This window comes from Atractosteus spatula, chromosome 10 (genome assembly GCF_055471065.1).
Source record: "Atractosteus spatula isolate fAtrSpa1 chromosome 10, fAtrSpa1.hap1, whole genome shotgun sequence".
NCBI lineage: Eukaryota > Metazoa > Chordata > Actinopteri > Semionotiformes > Lepisosteidae > Atractosteus > Atractosteus spatula.
Window position 1 is genome coordinate 26849720 of NC_142715.1, and position 15388 is coordinate 26865107.

The window sequence follows — 15388 nt, forward strand, 5'->3', positions numbered from 1 at the left end:
TTTGTGCTTTTTTTGTCGGGTTGAAAGGGAATCTTTGGTACATTTACTTGTAAGGTGTGTGTTTATGAAGTTGTTTTGGACGGACTTGCAGAGTTTGGTTTGTAGGCATTTAAAGGTGTTTTTTTTAGGTTTAAGGACTTTGATATTGTACTGTGTAAGAGAACTTTTTTTAAAAAGAATTTATTTATAGCAAATTTATTAGTCATTCTGAGTAAATTTCACATTCATAAATCAAAATGGTCCAATAATACTCCCCTTTTTAGTACTTTTCAGATGGAGTTAAAATATTATTTAAATTCTATAAAAATGAAAAAATTCTTAAGCAAGGAAAACATTTGATATACGTAAAAAATATAATTTACTTCGTTACCTCTGCCAGTTAATTTTTTTTTCTGTTCGTGTTTTTTTTTCTCTTGATTCTGTTTCTGCTCCTCTAGTTGTATTTGTAAATTATTTACACATTTAATAAAAATAAAAAAATGTCGACCGTATGCGTTACACTATAATATAACGCAAACATCTATTCTGGACTATTTTTTTCAGATTTTTATTATTCGAATAATATTTTTGTGGTTTATAGCAACGGTCACTAAGGAAGTTCATCTGATAACCCGGAAGTCCTCTCTTTGACCACATTTCGATTTCTGTGCTCAAGCCCACGTGTTTACAGCCGCTGCAGCTGCAGGACTTGTCTGTGTCTTCCAGATCGACTCTGAAAAAAATGGAGAATCTGTTGCTTAATCTGAAAACTGAGGCGCACTCTTTCGTGGAGACTGTGCTTAAATCGATCGTGCATGAAGTTTCGGAAGTTTTCCGAAACCGGACAGATGATTCCGAGAAGTCGATTGAAGAAAAACTCCGCCGGATCTCTCAGGTTCTGGCGAGACGGGTTATTAAAATCACGTCTGTCGAAAACGGTTTCGGGGTCGAAATCGCGCAAATGAAGCAGGAAAACGAGCTTCACTGTTTCGTGGAGGTTTTGCTCAAATCGTTCGTGTATGAAGTTTCAGAAGTTTTCCGAAACAGGATGTCTGACTCTGAGAACGAGTTTCAAGACAAACTCCACAGCGTCTCCCAGATCCTGGTGAGTCGGGCCGTGATTAATATCACACTGTGTGTGGAGGACAGTTTCGGGACAGAAATAACGCAAATGAAGGAAAACGAGACCTTTAAAGTGCGACTGCAGCTGTGGGAGAAGGAGTCGGGAGCAGGAGGAGATCAGGGAGGGACGGATCATGTTGGACTCATGCCTCCCTGTGAAATCACTGCAGAAACTAATGAAGAAACGGAGCTGTCGGGTAAGTGCGATGACTTATGTAGTAATGTCTGTGTTTAAAAACGGTGTTTTTAACTTCCTCACTGTTGAATCTGTAGTGGAGAGATGCAGAGCGAAGTAGGAAAGGTTTGTGATGTTGCCGAGGGATTCTTTTCTGCGAACTAAACTAGTTGTGGTCTAGTTATATTCTCATTAAGGTTATTGCTGTTCTTTGAATGTGGCCAGAAACTCGGTTTTGTCTAAGTATTATTGAATTTGTCATCAACTGATACACTTTCTTTATGTGAAAACCAATTTAGGAGACTTTGGAGTCTTGGAAATATGTTTGTGGGCAGATTATTTATCGACGTGGCGGTAACTATCTCTTCTGTGCAGTGTTTATGTACCTTATTGTACATTAAAGCAGTGTCCAGTCAGCCAGTGTGTCTGTATGAACCCCTATCTCTCTCAGTGCAGTGTTAATGTACTGGAGTGTCTGGTCAGTGTGTCTTTATTAACCCCCCTCTCAGTGCAGTGTTCATGTACTGGAGTGTCCAGTCAGTGTGTGTGTATGAACCCCTCTCTCTCAGTGCACTGTTAATGTACTGGATTGTCCGGTCAGTGTGTCTGTATTAACCCCCCTCTTTCTCAATGTAGTGTTAATGTACTGGAGTGTCCAGTCAGTGTGTCTGTATTAACCGCCCTCTCTCTCAGTGCAGTGTTAATGTACTGGAGTGTCCAGTCAGTGTGTTAAATACTGGCAGTTTAGACAGAACAAATGTTTTCGTAAAATTACATCCCCGACTGTCCTCTGCTGCCCTTTTCAATCTTCTGCTGAGCACAAAAGAGTCTTAAGAAAATGATTACATGATCAGCTTCCCCTCCTAGACCCTGTTAATTGCTGCGATGAGTTATTGCTTTGTGCTCTGTTTTGCCATCTTCTGAATATAGTCTGAGGAATACCCAATGATGAACTAATGTAGCTGGTGTAGTAAAGCAGGCTTAATTATTTTAGAACCACTAATGTCAAGACAGCGCTTGCTTTTCCCCCACAATTGGAAACTAAAATATTATTTTTTATGGTTTTAATACGTGCATATTTTATGTAAAACAAAATTACATAAATTGGACAACCTTCGGTTCAGGAGCAAGTAAAGGTTTATTCCCTGCCGGAAAGAGAAGAAACAACATTTCAGCTGTTGAAGAAGGTTTTGACGCCCGAAGAAGGCTCCACAGCCGAAATGTTTATTTTTTTCTCTTTTCAGCACAGGAATAAACCTCTACTTGTTCCTTTGCAGCCTACGCATGCTGACGCAGCTCCCCACCTGAATTACTTTAAGTATTCATGCTGTATATATTATTTACATCTGTAGATTATGTGTTACTTTCAGATTCATCCTGTTTGTGTTCTAGGTTTTGATGTACAGATTTGATTTTGTCACCCCATTTTGATAAATATAATATTGGTTTACCTGCAGTATATTTTGTAGATGGAATATTTAATAGTAGACGTATTCAGTAGTACAAAGCTTTGAGGTCCTGCCTAGTTTGTGTTGAAAGAAAGCGAATGAATGAGTTATTTTCCCCAGACTGTGATTTGTGTACCGGGATAGTCGAGTTGAAATGTATTTAGCTACGCAAAAACGGCGGTATCACCACGTTTTCCTTTGTTTACTTCGCCCATTTGGAGTTCAGTCTGCTAAAGATGAATGAACACAACGTGTCACTCCCTTTTGGTTCGGGGACAGACGCGATGAGATTCAATTTCATCAGCCTGCGAATGGAGAAAGGAAAACAAAAACATATTTAAGAAATTCTGTCCACATGCACTGAAGTCCACACTTCTTACGCTGCGTCATGGAGATGTGGACCTGGAGGAAGGGCTTAGGGTACAGTTTGGAAATTGGGACGTGGTCTTATAATGTTAGTGAATAGGGAGGACAAGTTATGCCATGAATCAATAAATGTGTGTTGAATGTCTTATAAACCCTCTTAACATTGACACAGGAGCAGGATTTGTGGCTGCTGCGGTTCGGAGCCTCGCATTGTCTTGCAAATGTGCTCATCTGTGTGACAATGAACCCTTTCTCAGTCTGTCTGGGGGGTGGGGCTCAATCTACTGTCTCCCTTCCTCGATTTAACATCTGATTCGTCCTCACTACCACTACGGGCTTAAGAGCTCATGAATTTAAAGTGAATATTTAACAGGCTGTGATATGTATATATAACCAATATAAATGTCAATATAATTTACATATTACTGAGAAGTTATCATCAGTGAATGATTTTAAGATTTTAATGATAAATATCTATTGTACGTAGTGACTTTAAAATCTTTGTATATAAAATTTCAGATTAAAACAAAGTTTTTGCATATTCTTGTGTGTATATATATGGTTCAGCCACAGAACCAGGAGAACATGTCTCCTTCTTCTTATAATATTATTGTGGTTTTGTTTTTGTTACTGAGAGATCTTGGTACATAGTATATATATAAAACCATTTTCCATTGTAATTCAAGGTTGTGGATCGCTGAAAGTCTAACACACAAGAGAGAATGGTGATATACATAGAAAAATTGGTACCAGATGATTATTTGTAGCGGCTTCCTGAATATTTGTCCCACAAGAGACACTTTTTTGTTGAAACTATCAGGTTTTGATGTACTTTCATGTGAACTCTTGCTCTTAAGATGGTAAGAGATTGCATCTGGTATTGCATGTAATTAAATGGTGATATTTTTATTTGCTCTGTTTCCTATATAAGGAAAATATAGTATTTGCTCAGTAGAGGGGCAAAGTTTTTAGTAGTGTCGTGGGAATTTTCTCTAAACACTTAAACACGCAGGAAGAGATTCTGCATTCAAATAGTATGCTCTGTGAAGTTGCCCCTCCTACAGACAGCACAAACAATGAAACCCACGTGATTTGTTAGTGCTATGTTTGTGCCGTTGAACCTAGCTTCTGTGCTGCTTTCGTTCCCAAGATATAGCGCTTTGTTTTTTCGGGGTCGTGACGTCACTCAGCCCCCTTCAACGTCGTTGGGGAACCAGAACGGTCTCAATCGTTAGTGCTGTGTTTGTGCCGTTGAAAGTAACTTCCCAGCTACTTTCTTTCACGAGATATAGTGCCTTCTTTTTGGGGTGTTGTGACGTCACTCAGCCCCCCTACAACGTCTTAGGAGAACCGGACCGGTCTCATTCGTTAGTGCTGGGATTGTGCCGGTTTGTGCCGTTGAAAGTAGCGTTTGTGCTGCTTTCGTTCCCGAGATATAGCGCCTTGTTTTTCCATTGATCACGTGACCATGCACAGTGACTTTGATCTCGAGTAAATCCGTCAACTGAGTTAAAGCACTCTGTTACCAGCGCGAGAGTAACAATTCTGCAACTTTGTTCCTCTGTTTGCCCAGGTACGGGGGGGCGGCGGTGGATTTTGCATTTAATATCATTATCTTCTATGCGTTTGTGTGAACAGGAAAATTAAATTTGTCTCCAATATCATACCCGAATTAGAAGAGTTTCAAGTGTAGCCTTAAAAAGCGACATTAGCAAACAATTGTATGTTCTTACAAAGAGGCTTTAACAAACAAGTCTTAATACCTCATAGCATTGTCCTTTTTTAAAAATCTGAAGAAGTAATCAGTTTCATATTGTCTCCGTCTTAAGTAAACATAGGCATCAAGGGACGTGTGAAGATTTGACCTGTCTGTGTAGCCACATATTTAAAAAGACTTGAATTTGCAACTTTCTGAACCATTGTTGCTCTTTTTTATGCAAAGCCAAAGTGAAAAGGAACCAGGACTTCAGGACTTTTTTTTTAAAGGGGCACTATGTACAAAGTTTACACAAGTTCATCACACATCCGAGAAACAAGAGTCTTACCATCTCACACATGCAGACCGTGGCAATATTGGAAATTATTTTTATTTTCACAGAACAGAAGTGAACACATATCTAGGTTCTTTGGAAAAACTGGCATTATCCACGTGTTTGTATTAACAGGGGTCTTATGCACAAACATGAAACGATTAGCTCACAGTTCTTTTATTTGTATTTCTGGTCAGTCCTTGGTGTAGAATACAGCATGAGGGCACACCTTGAGCTCTGAAGACACAGATATGACTGCCTTTGTTAGATCGCCAGATTTCTCCCAGGTGAAGTCGTGCCTTTTGCAATATGCAATGTAATGACCCAGGACAGGTGGGCAGAATGCAGTGACACCTCTTAATTTGAAACTCCCATTTAATTCCAGGTTATGTGGAAAATCTGAAAGTTGACTCTCAAAGATATTTTGAGACTGGACAGTGTTTTCTTCATGACTCAGCCAATCTCCCACGTCACAGTCAATGACAGGATGTTGCCCAGTTGACAAGCTGTGCTCTACAGTACCATTACACAAGATGTGTTCTGATAAAGCTGGGTCACAAACTTGCATTTCTATCAGAGTGTTCTGCACATCTGTAATTTGAACAAGTGTTAACAACACTTTTGCTATGATTTCTGAAATATTACATTCAGCTCTCACTTATTGTAGCTCTGACTCTGTTTTCATTGCACCAAAGATGTCCCTCACAATTTTAGCTCTTAGAACATAAACATCTTTGTGCACACCTTTCTGTGCCAAATGTTTCACCAGTTGAAATATTTCTATGCTATCTACAGCCTGATTAACATAGCTGCTAGAAGACCTACTATCACAATAGTCACTGCATAGGCACTGACATCAAATGCACAAGTGTTCAGTACATTCCACTCACTTTTACTGGGGGCAGGTCTCTGCTGCTTCCATTCCTCATCAGAGCCACTACAGCCTTTTTCACATGAATAGAACAATCTATGTTGTAACCACTCAGAACGAGGCACAAGATAAGAAGATGGTTTCTGTTTTTTAGGTGGTGCAGCAAGCCCTCTCCAATTTTCCAAACAACTCAGATTTGATGGATACACCAGTTCTTTGTCCTTTTTGAGCTCTGTCTGTTTTTCAGAACTCATAACAAGTGTTCCGCTCTGCTGTTCTAGAGAGCTGGATGTGGTAGCACTGATAATGGCCCTCTCACACTGCTGGGAAACACCATGAGCACCCATTGATATTCTCATACCTTCTATGGGTGCTAGGTGCTTCATAAGGAACCTGTCAACTCATGCTTCAGCACTGATTGTTTTAGGATTTTGAAATCCGCCTCCACACTGGCTGAACTTGCAGTGATGTTCACACTTTTGAAAAGTGGAACCATTAAGCCAGTCCAGAGTGGGAGATATCAAGCAAGCCTGGTGAGATGAGGAACAATCTCCGGTAGGAAATGCAGGTTATGTCTATCACCACTGTCCACAGCAAGCAACCTGCATTCTTCACAGATTTCTGTTTCCCAGTCTTTCAATGCTGTCGGGCATGCATCAAGGGTCCAGCTTGGCTCTTGGTCCCCAGTTGCACCTATTTTTTCTAGAATTTCATCAGAAGGGAAAACATCGTATCCTTGTGCTATTTTTTTGTTCTAAGTGTGAGGTTTTAAGTGTGATTTGATCTGTTATGCATGTATACATTGATTCTTTTTTACCTTTGCAGCCCTGCAGCACTTGGGTATATTCTTTTGTCAGGTTATGTCTGGCAGCACAGCCTGAATGTTAGTACTGTTAAGTTCCTACCCTCCTAACAGTGCCTGTGGGTGATGAATCCTGGAATGAAGGGCAAATATGTAGAATGAGTACTATGGTGCAACAACATACATTGTTTAAAATACAAAAAAACAAATCCTGTCCTCACATCGACTTTCGTAACCAAACAATGTGTAAAATGTTTAACAATGTCAGAATAACAATGAACAATGCAGAGCTTTAATCCAGTACATTTCCTTGGTCTCTTAAGTGTGGTAACAGTGTAACACACCAGATGATGCATTTTTATACTTCCTTAATATACTCTGTTGTGTGAGGGGATAACTTAATAAAGCTCACAAAACTCATTTTATCCTGTTCTATGCTCTGTGAAGGCAGACCTTAATCCATTGTCAAATGGTTAACTCTACTACATTTACTACAATAGTGGAATCACCAGTTTCGTGCCTGCTGCTTCTGGGACATGATACAATCAATGTAAACCGTGCAAACATTCCCAAAGATGCTCAGAACTTCACAGAGGCAGGTACTTCAACGTGCATTATAAACCCCTCTCCCTCTCTACAGGTAATCGAACAATAGAAAGGCAACAGCTCCTTAATAAGCTATTGCATGCAGAAGGTCTGATATCTACTTTCATACACAATTAAGAATTAACAATCAAAAATCACAAATATGTAGTGCATTATCTGGAATTGGACCGCTCAAGGTTTTAAAAAAATCAAGCAAATGATGAGTAGTTTAAATCCCCAGAAAGAAATAAAGATGAATGCAAAACACTGTATATTGCTTAGAACTGAAGTCTCAAACAACAAATCGTGGCGAGCTTTACACTTCTCTTTTGTTAGCTCCATGATGTCACCCTTTAATCTTAGTGTTCATGTGATGGCCAAATCCCTAGCTAGACCCATGGCCCGGGTATTATGGGAAATGTTTAATGCAAAGTATAGAGAAGTCCGATTAACACTCAGAAATGTAACAAAAAATGAATTTCACCAAACCTGGCTTAAACTGTGCTTCTTCCCAATTTTTACGTGATTTATAATAATATCCTTTCAGTTACATAGTGCTTCTCTGGAAACCCCAGTGAAAGCGCTCTACAGGTAATGGGGACTTCCCTCCACCGCGTAAATGAAAATAACTAGGTTTTTTACATTGTTATGGATTACAGTTTAAGTGCACATCAAAAAGTCTCTGTATATGTAGATAGAAATTGATAAATTAATATTTTTTAGAGCTGCCTACTCACGTTAACTGCAAAACCAAGGCCCATCACCACTTCTTTCATTTATGATATGTTTTTAAAGCATTGCATTCACCACTTAATCATTTCTGCTTTCACATCAGCAATTTCTAACATGTCAGAGATTTTTTGGGGTTCAGTTCTCCTTGTAACACTAACAGAAACAAAACATTATAATTTAATTTCAGAAGTGTGACAAATCCTTCAAGTTTCACTTGCATGTGTAGAAATATCATGATAACGGCAAATGCAGCTTACTAATTTTTGTGGTATTCCCCACGATATAAACAAGTTTCTCAAATATCTTTACTTTAAAATAAATTCATGGGAACGTCAACGTTGCATCATAATTACAGTATAGCATTTCTAGTTTGTAAAGTAACTTACGATTTGGAAGAAGAGGTCTTCGCCAGAGATGCAGATAATAAATCAAACATCAACTGCAAAGGCTGGGGTCAGCTGATCAAGAGATCACAATTGAAAGATCTGGTGGTCTTGAACTTGCGGTTTTGTATGGTGCCGACGACACAGAGTGACGTCACGGCCAGAAAAAGAAGGCGCTATATTAAAATGTAAAACATCCACCCCCACCCGACCAGACAGAGTCGGAAAACAAATTGCATTCATTGTTTTCATCACATCCAGTAATTTCAGTACTGAGTGTGTTGGTACCTGTAAATGTCCTTGCAGTCATATTTGTGTATTCAGAGGTCAAGGTGTGCCCTCATGCTGTATTCTACACCAAGGACTGACTAGAAACACAGATAAAAGAACTGTGAGCTAATCGTTTCATGTTTGCGCATAAGATCCCTGTAAATACAAACACGTGGATAATGCCAGTTTTTCAGAGAACCTAGATATATGTTCACTTCTGTTCTGTGAAAATAAAAATATTTTCCAATATTGCCGCGGTGTTCATGTGTGAGATGGTAAGACTCTTGTTTCTCGGATGTGTTATGAACTTGTGTAAACTTTGTACATAGTGCCCCTTAAAAAAAAAAGTCCTGAAGTCCTGGTTCCTTTTCACTTTGGCTTTGCATAAAAAAGAGCAACAATGGTTCAGAATGTTCCAAATTCAAATCTTTTTAAATACGTGGCTCGACAGACAGGTTGAATCTTCACACGTCCCTTGATGCCTGTTTATTTAAGAAGGAGACAATGCGAAACTGATTACTTCTTATGATTTTTAAAAAAGGTCACCGCTATGAGGTATTAAGACTTGTTTGTTAAAGCCTCTTTGTAAGAACATACAATTGTTTGCTAATGTCGCTTTTTAAGGCTACACTTGAAACTCTTCTAATTCGGGTATGATATTGGAGACAAATTTAATTTTCCTGTTCACACAAATGCATAGAAGATAATGATATTAAATGCAAAATCCACCGCCTCCCCCTACCTGGGCAAACAGAGGAACGAAGTTCCAGAATTGTTACTCTCGCCCTGGTAACAGAGTGCTTGAACTCGGCAGACGGGGTTATTGGAGGTCCAAGTCACCGTGCATGGTCACGTGATCACCGGAAAAACAAGGCGCTATATCTCGGGAATGAAAGCAGCACAAATGCTACTTTCAACGGCACATACACAGCACTAACGATTGAGACCGGTCCGGTTCCCCTAGAACGTTGTAGAGGGGCTGAGTGACGTCACCCCCTGAAAAAGAAGATGTTATATCTAAGGAACGAAAGTAGCTGGGAAGTTACTTTCAATGGCACAAACCGCCACAAATGCAGCACTAACGAATGAGACCGGTCTGGTTACACTACGATCTTGTAGTGGGGCTGAGTGATGTCACAACCCCGAAAAAACAAGGCTCTATATCTCGGAATTGAAAGCAGCACAAATGCTACTTTTAACAGCACAAACGTAACACTAACGAATGAGATGAGTTTAATCATTTGTGCTGTCTGTAGAGGGGCCAACTTCACGGAGCCAATTAACCCCACTCTCTCAGTGCAATGTTAATGTACTGGAGTGTCCAGTCAGTGTGTCTGTATGAATCCCTCACTCTCAGTGTAGTGTAAATGTACTGTAGTGTGCAGTCAGTGTGTCTGTATTATGTAAATGTAATGTATTATTATTATTTCTGTATTCTTACTTTTTACACAGTAATTAGGTTTCTGACAAAGCTTGTATATCTAAAATCACGTATTATCAGAAACCCACTTAAACTCTATTATTCCTCTATGCTTAAACAACCCAAATTGATTGCGAGAATACTAGACGTGTGGTTGTGTAGCTTAAGGCTTACAGCTTTAGCTTGAAGCTTTTAAGATCACATGGCCTCAGCTATCATTACTATGTTAATGTTACTCATATATACATCCATACCAAACCTTATGCTGATGTGGCTGTCTCTATTCTAATTGCATCTCTGACATAAGAACTTGGATGACTCAAAATGTCCTTCATCTTAACTGTGACAAGACTGAAGCCATGCTTATTGGCACCACCCATCAACTTTGTAAAATCAGTGTGAAACCCTATCTGTGGATGGTCTTGTACTTGAACTTCAGTCTAAATTGAAAAACTTGGGGATGATATTTGACGTTCGACCCACATGTGCAGCGTGTTGTCAAAACATCTTTCATTCCCCTCAGAAATATTGCTCGACTATGCCCTGTGTTATCACTAACTGTGGCTGAAAAGTGTTGTCTAATCTTGAATCGACTGCTGTAATGCTCTACTCTCTGGGGTTTCTAAATCCACATTGAACAAACTCCAGTATGTCCAAAATTCAGGAGCCAGAACCCTGACCACGTCTAGTGCAAATGATCACATTACTCCTATCCTGGAGTCCTAGCACTGGCTTCCTGTCAAGTTTCATATCCACTTAAAAATCCTCCTGCTCACCTATAAGACTCTCCATGTCTTGGCTTGGCACCTCCATACTGGTCTGATATTATCACCCTACTCCCTACCTTGCAATCTTCGCTCTTCTAATTGTGTTCAACTATTTGTTCCCCAGTCTGTCTACACTCTATGGGTGACATGGCCTTCTCCTGTTTTGCCCCAAGCTCTGGAACTCTCTCCCCAAGGATATTAGAGAGTCACCTTCTCTAAACTCCAAATCCAGACTCAAAAACTTTTTCTTCAGAAGAGCCTTTATTTAACTGTTCTGTACCCCTCTGTTCCTACTGTACTTAGTACCACTGTCTACTGTCTCCTTTAACTGTGTATTCTCATCGTGCTAATTTTGTGTATTTTTTGTAATTGGCATTCTGTAAAATGCTTTGAGAAGCCACCTCTAAAGGTATAAAGCTATAAAATAGTTTTTTCTTATAAAGGTCGTGTCTTCTTGTCCTGTGTTTACAGGCTCAGAGGCCAGTGTTCTTTCCGACGCTGGGGAAAGGGCTCTCCTTGAACAGCAGGAGGAGTGGGGCTCCAGTCTGATGCAGGAGACAGAGCTCACTGCCGCAGCAGGGAAAGAGGCACTTAGTGAGCAGCACACAGACAGCAGACAGAGTGTGGAGGATCTGGACTCTGTGCCCATGATGAAGACGGAGCCTGAGAGTGAGACACCTGGGCTCTTAGTATGTGATGATTTCACAGAGAAGATGAATAATCTGGACACAATCAATATTACACAAAGTTGTAATGAACTGGGCTGTGTCTCTGTACAAGAGCACAGTGAAGAACTGGATGTTTTAAATCTTACAGAGCAGGATATGGATCCCAAGTTGATTGACCCTGCAGAGCAGCAGACTGATGTCCCTGGTGAAGAGAACAGTACTGAGTTACAGCACCGAGAGGAGAGTCAGTACAGGGAGGAGCAACAGCAGGTCCTACAGGGCTTGATAATAATTAGGCCTTGTTCTGTTCAAGTGGAGAGACTGTCACTGCAGAGTCTAAAACAATCATATGATCCCTTAGTATCTGACGACTTTACACACAGGTTTAATAATCTGGTTACTGAGAAAATTGTTGAAAGTTTTAATGAACTGGAGAGTATGTCTGTTCTTGGGCAAAAAGAGGAACAGCTGAATGAACTGGGTGGTTTTAGTCTCAGAGAGCTGGGGATGGAGTCCCAGATGATTCACACTGCTGAGCAGCACACTGAAGGACACGATGGAGAAAACAAATATCAGTTTCAGCACACAGAGCAAGACCATTCCATGGAGCATTTGCAGAATAAGAGACCCCAGCATGATCACAGGATGAGGAAGAATCACTCAAGGCCTTGCTCAGATGGAGTGGACAAACTGCCATTATGGCACAGGGAGAAGCAGCGTTTCTGTCAGTCTAGCATTTCAAAACCCTACCAGCACCTACCAGGAGAGAGACAGTTCAGCTGTAGTCAGTGTGGGAAGAGTTTTATTCTATCACATGACTTAAAAAGGCACCAGCGCATTCACACAGGAGAGAGACCGTTCAGTTGCAGTCAGTGTGGGAAGAGTTTTAGTCAATCAACTAACTTAAAAACCCACCAGCGCATTCACACAGGAGAGAGACCGTTCAGCTGCAGTCAGTGTGGGAAGAGTTTTAGTCAGTCAAGTAGCTTAATTATCCACCAGCGCATTCACACAGGAGAGAGACCGTTCAGCTGCAGTCAGTGTGGGAAGAGTTTTAGTCAGTCAAGTACCTTAATAACCCACCAGCGCATTCATACAGGAGAGAGACCGTTCAGCTGCAGTCAGTGTGGGAAGAGTTTTAGTCAGTCAAGTAAGTTAGTAACCCATCAGCACATTCACATAAGAGAGAGACCGTTCAGCTGCAGTCAGTGTGGGAAGAGTTTTAGTCGGTCAAGTAACTTAGTAACCCACCAGCGCATTCACACAGGAGACAGACCGTTCAGCTGCAGTCAGTGTGGGAAGAGTTTTAGTCAAATAAGCCACTTACAATCACACCAGCGCATTCACACAGGAGAGAGACCTTTCAGCTGCAGTCAGTGTGGGAAGAGTTTTAGTCAGTCAAGTAGCTTAATTATCCACGAGCGCATTCACACAGGAGAGAGACCTTTCAGTTGCAGTCAGTGTGGGAAGAGTTTTAGTAAGTCAAGTCACTTAAAAAGGCACCAGCACATTCACACAGGAGGGAGACCATTCAGCTGCAGTCAGTGTGGGAAGAGTTTTAGTCAGTCAAGTAAGTTAGTAACCCACCAGCACATTCACATAGGAGAGAGACCGTTCAGCTGCAGTCAGTGTGGGAAGAGTTTTAGTCAGTCAAGTAGCTTAATTATCCACCAGCGCATTCACACAGGAGAGAGACCATTCAGCTGCAGTCAGTGTGGGAAGAGTTTTAGTCGGTCAAGTAACTTAGTAACCCACCAGCGCATTCACACAGGAGACAGACCGTTCAGCTGCAGTCAGTGTGGGAAGAGTTTTAGTCAAATAAGCCACTTACAATCACACCAGCGCATTCACACAGGAGAGAGACCTTTCAGCTGCAGTCAGTGTGGGAAGAGTTTTAGTCAGTCTAGTGACTTAAAAAGGCACCAGCGCATTCACACAGGAGAGAGACCGTTCAGCTGCAGTCAGTGTGGGAAGAGTTTTAGTCGGTCAAGTAACTTAGTAACCCACCAGCGCATTCACACAGGAGACAGACCGTTCAGCTGCAGTCAGTGTGGGAAGAGTTTTAGTCAAATAAGCCACTTACAATCACACCAGCGCATTCACACAGGAGAGAGACCTTTAAGCTGCAGTCAGTGTGGGAAGAGTTTTAGTCGGTCAACTGACTTAATAACCCACCAGCGCATTCACACAGGAGAGAGACCATTGTAGCGGCAAGGTTACTCTCTCCCTCATCTCAAGTGGTGCTTGATAGAGAGAGGCCATTCCATTTGGTTCACATTTAAGGTGTTTTTCTAGCTGATAAGAGTGTTCTGATAAGGAACAACTCCCAAAGTTGAGACACGTGAATGGTCATCGCTGGTGCCTCACTCTCTGGGAGATTCCAAGGGAGAGTCTCATCCCAGAGTTCATGGTTACTCATCCTCACACGGGGCAACAATAAATGTAGGCATCCTCTCACAAGGCACCAATAACTGTAGGGGTTTGTGCATTTACTGGGACAATTGTTAATTGTATCAGTAAGTCACAAAATGATTCTCGAATGCCCATGGAACTTTCAACCAATGAGCAACCGTAGTTCCTCCAGGTACAACTCCAGCTCCTCCTGGACATCCTCAGACTCAGCTCAGACAGTCACGTAATGGCCAGTATGTCCCAGTGCCAGGACTTTTCCTTGTTCTAAGAGTTGAGAACGGAGGTTGCCAGCGCGTAACCAAAGGATCCACCCGAGGTTAGCCCAGCATCAAGCCTTGTGAACCCACCGTGAACGCTCACCTGATCAACAAGTGAACTACGGTCGGAACTGTGGACAGCTGAATATCAGTATTCAGGACTCGCGCTACATCGGGAACGAACCGGTCTTCTTCCTGTCTAAAAATTGTGCAAACTCTGCTAGTTTCAGCCAACACTAACTAGCCGGTCTTCAGAGAGCATCAGCAGCGCACTGCAGCAGAAATCTCTCCCTCCTTCTCCTTCTCTCACGTGGAACCAGCACTGCCTTGCACCGGGCCAGAGAGCGCTGATTGGACACGGCAACAGCCTGCCACTGCTTCTTTGTATCCGCGGGAGATCTGAATCCCCATAGAGCGGATGAGTATTCAACTTTCTGCATTACAGCTCGAGAATTCAATGGTTACCTCAACCTGAGTTGATAGCAATTTAATTCCTATGAGTCATGTACTTGCTTTTGAGTATCTAATGTACAAGTTGTAACAAAGTTTATTTACAAAACAGTCTAAATGAATGATATTACGGAATGTATGTCTCTCTTGGTTTGTAACTCTTCGTGATTGAATATATACCTTTTGTATACTGCTAAACCCCTCTATAAGATCTGTTATGTTTATGCACATTTTTTGAATTAATAAATGTATTGTTGTGTATTAGCATCTGCGTGTGTGCGTTGTTTGAGTTATCCTGCAAGGTTGATTCTAATAGCCATCAAAAGAATAATTTTTGTGACTTGCTGCTACAATTAATAATTGTCCCAGTTAAGCACAAAACCCCTACATTTACTAGTGCCACGTGAGAGGATGCCTATAGAGTGAAGGACAGGAACATGTAAAATGATTAATATACATTAATATACCCATCCACTCAATTCAGGGTTGTGGTGGAACTGGAACAATCCTGGCAAGCAGTGGGTGCAAAGCACAGTATCGCCCATAATGTGACACCAGTCCTCCTGCAGCACCCAGGGGTGGTAAAGAACATGACAGTAAGAATACTTTCAAACAACAAAAAGAGTAAATTACATATATATGGGATTTTTA

At 41.1% G+C, this 15388-nt stretch overlaps 1 protein-coding gene across 1 annotated transcript; it reads left to right on the forward strand.

Annotated features, from left to right (window-relative positions):
* Nucleotides 1-721: 721 nt before the first annotated feature.
* LOC148826789 (uncharacterized) lies at nucleotides 722-13826 on the forward strand. The gene is made up of 3 exons (XM_088926254.1): nucleotides 722-1298; nucleotides 11422-12375; nucleotides 12877-13826. The coding sequence occupies exons 1-3, from the start codon at nucleotides 722-724 to the stop codon at nucleotides 13824-13826; spliced, it is 2481 nt and encodes an 826-aa protein (XP_088782380.1).
* The last annotated feature ends 1562 nt before the right edge of the window (nucleotides 13827-15388 follow it).

What these genes read in the sequence shown, in the direction of transcription:
- LOC148826789 (XM_088926254.1), top strand. Translation starts at nt 722, where the DNA reads ATGGAGAATCTGTTGCTTAATCTGAAAACTGAGGCGCACTCTTTCGTG. An exon ending in TGAAGAAACGGAGCTGTCGG is followed by an intron (nt 1,299 to 11,421) that starts GTAAGTGCGATG and finishes CTGTGTTTACAG; the next exon opens with GCTCAGAGGCCAGTGTTCTT. An exon ending in TTCAAAACCCTACCAGCACC is followed by an intron (nt 12,376 to 12,876) that starts TACCAGGAGAGA and finishes CCCACCAGCGCA; the next exon opens with TTCACACAGGAGACAGACCG.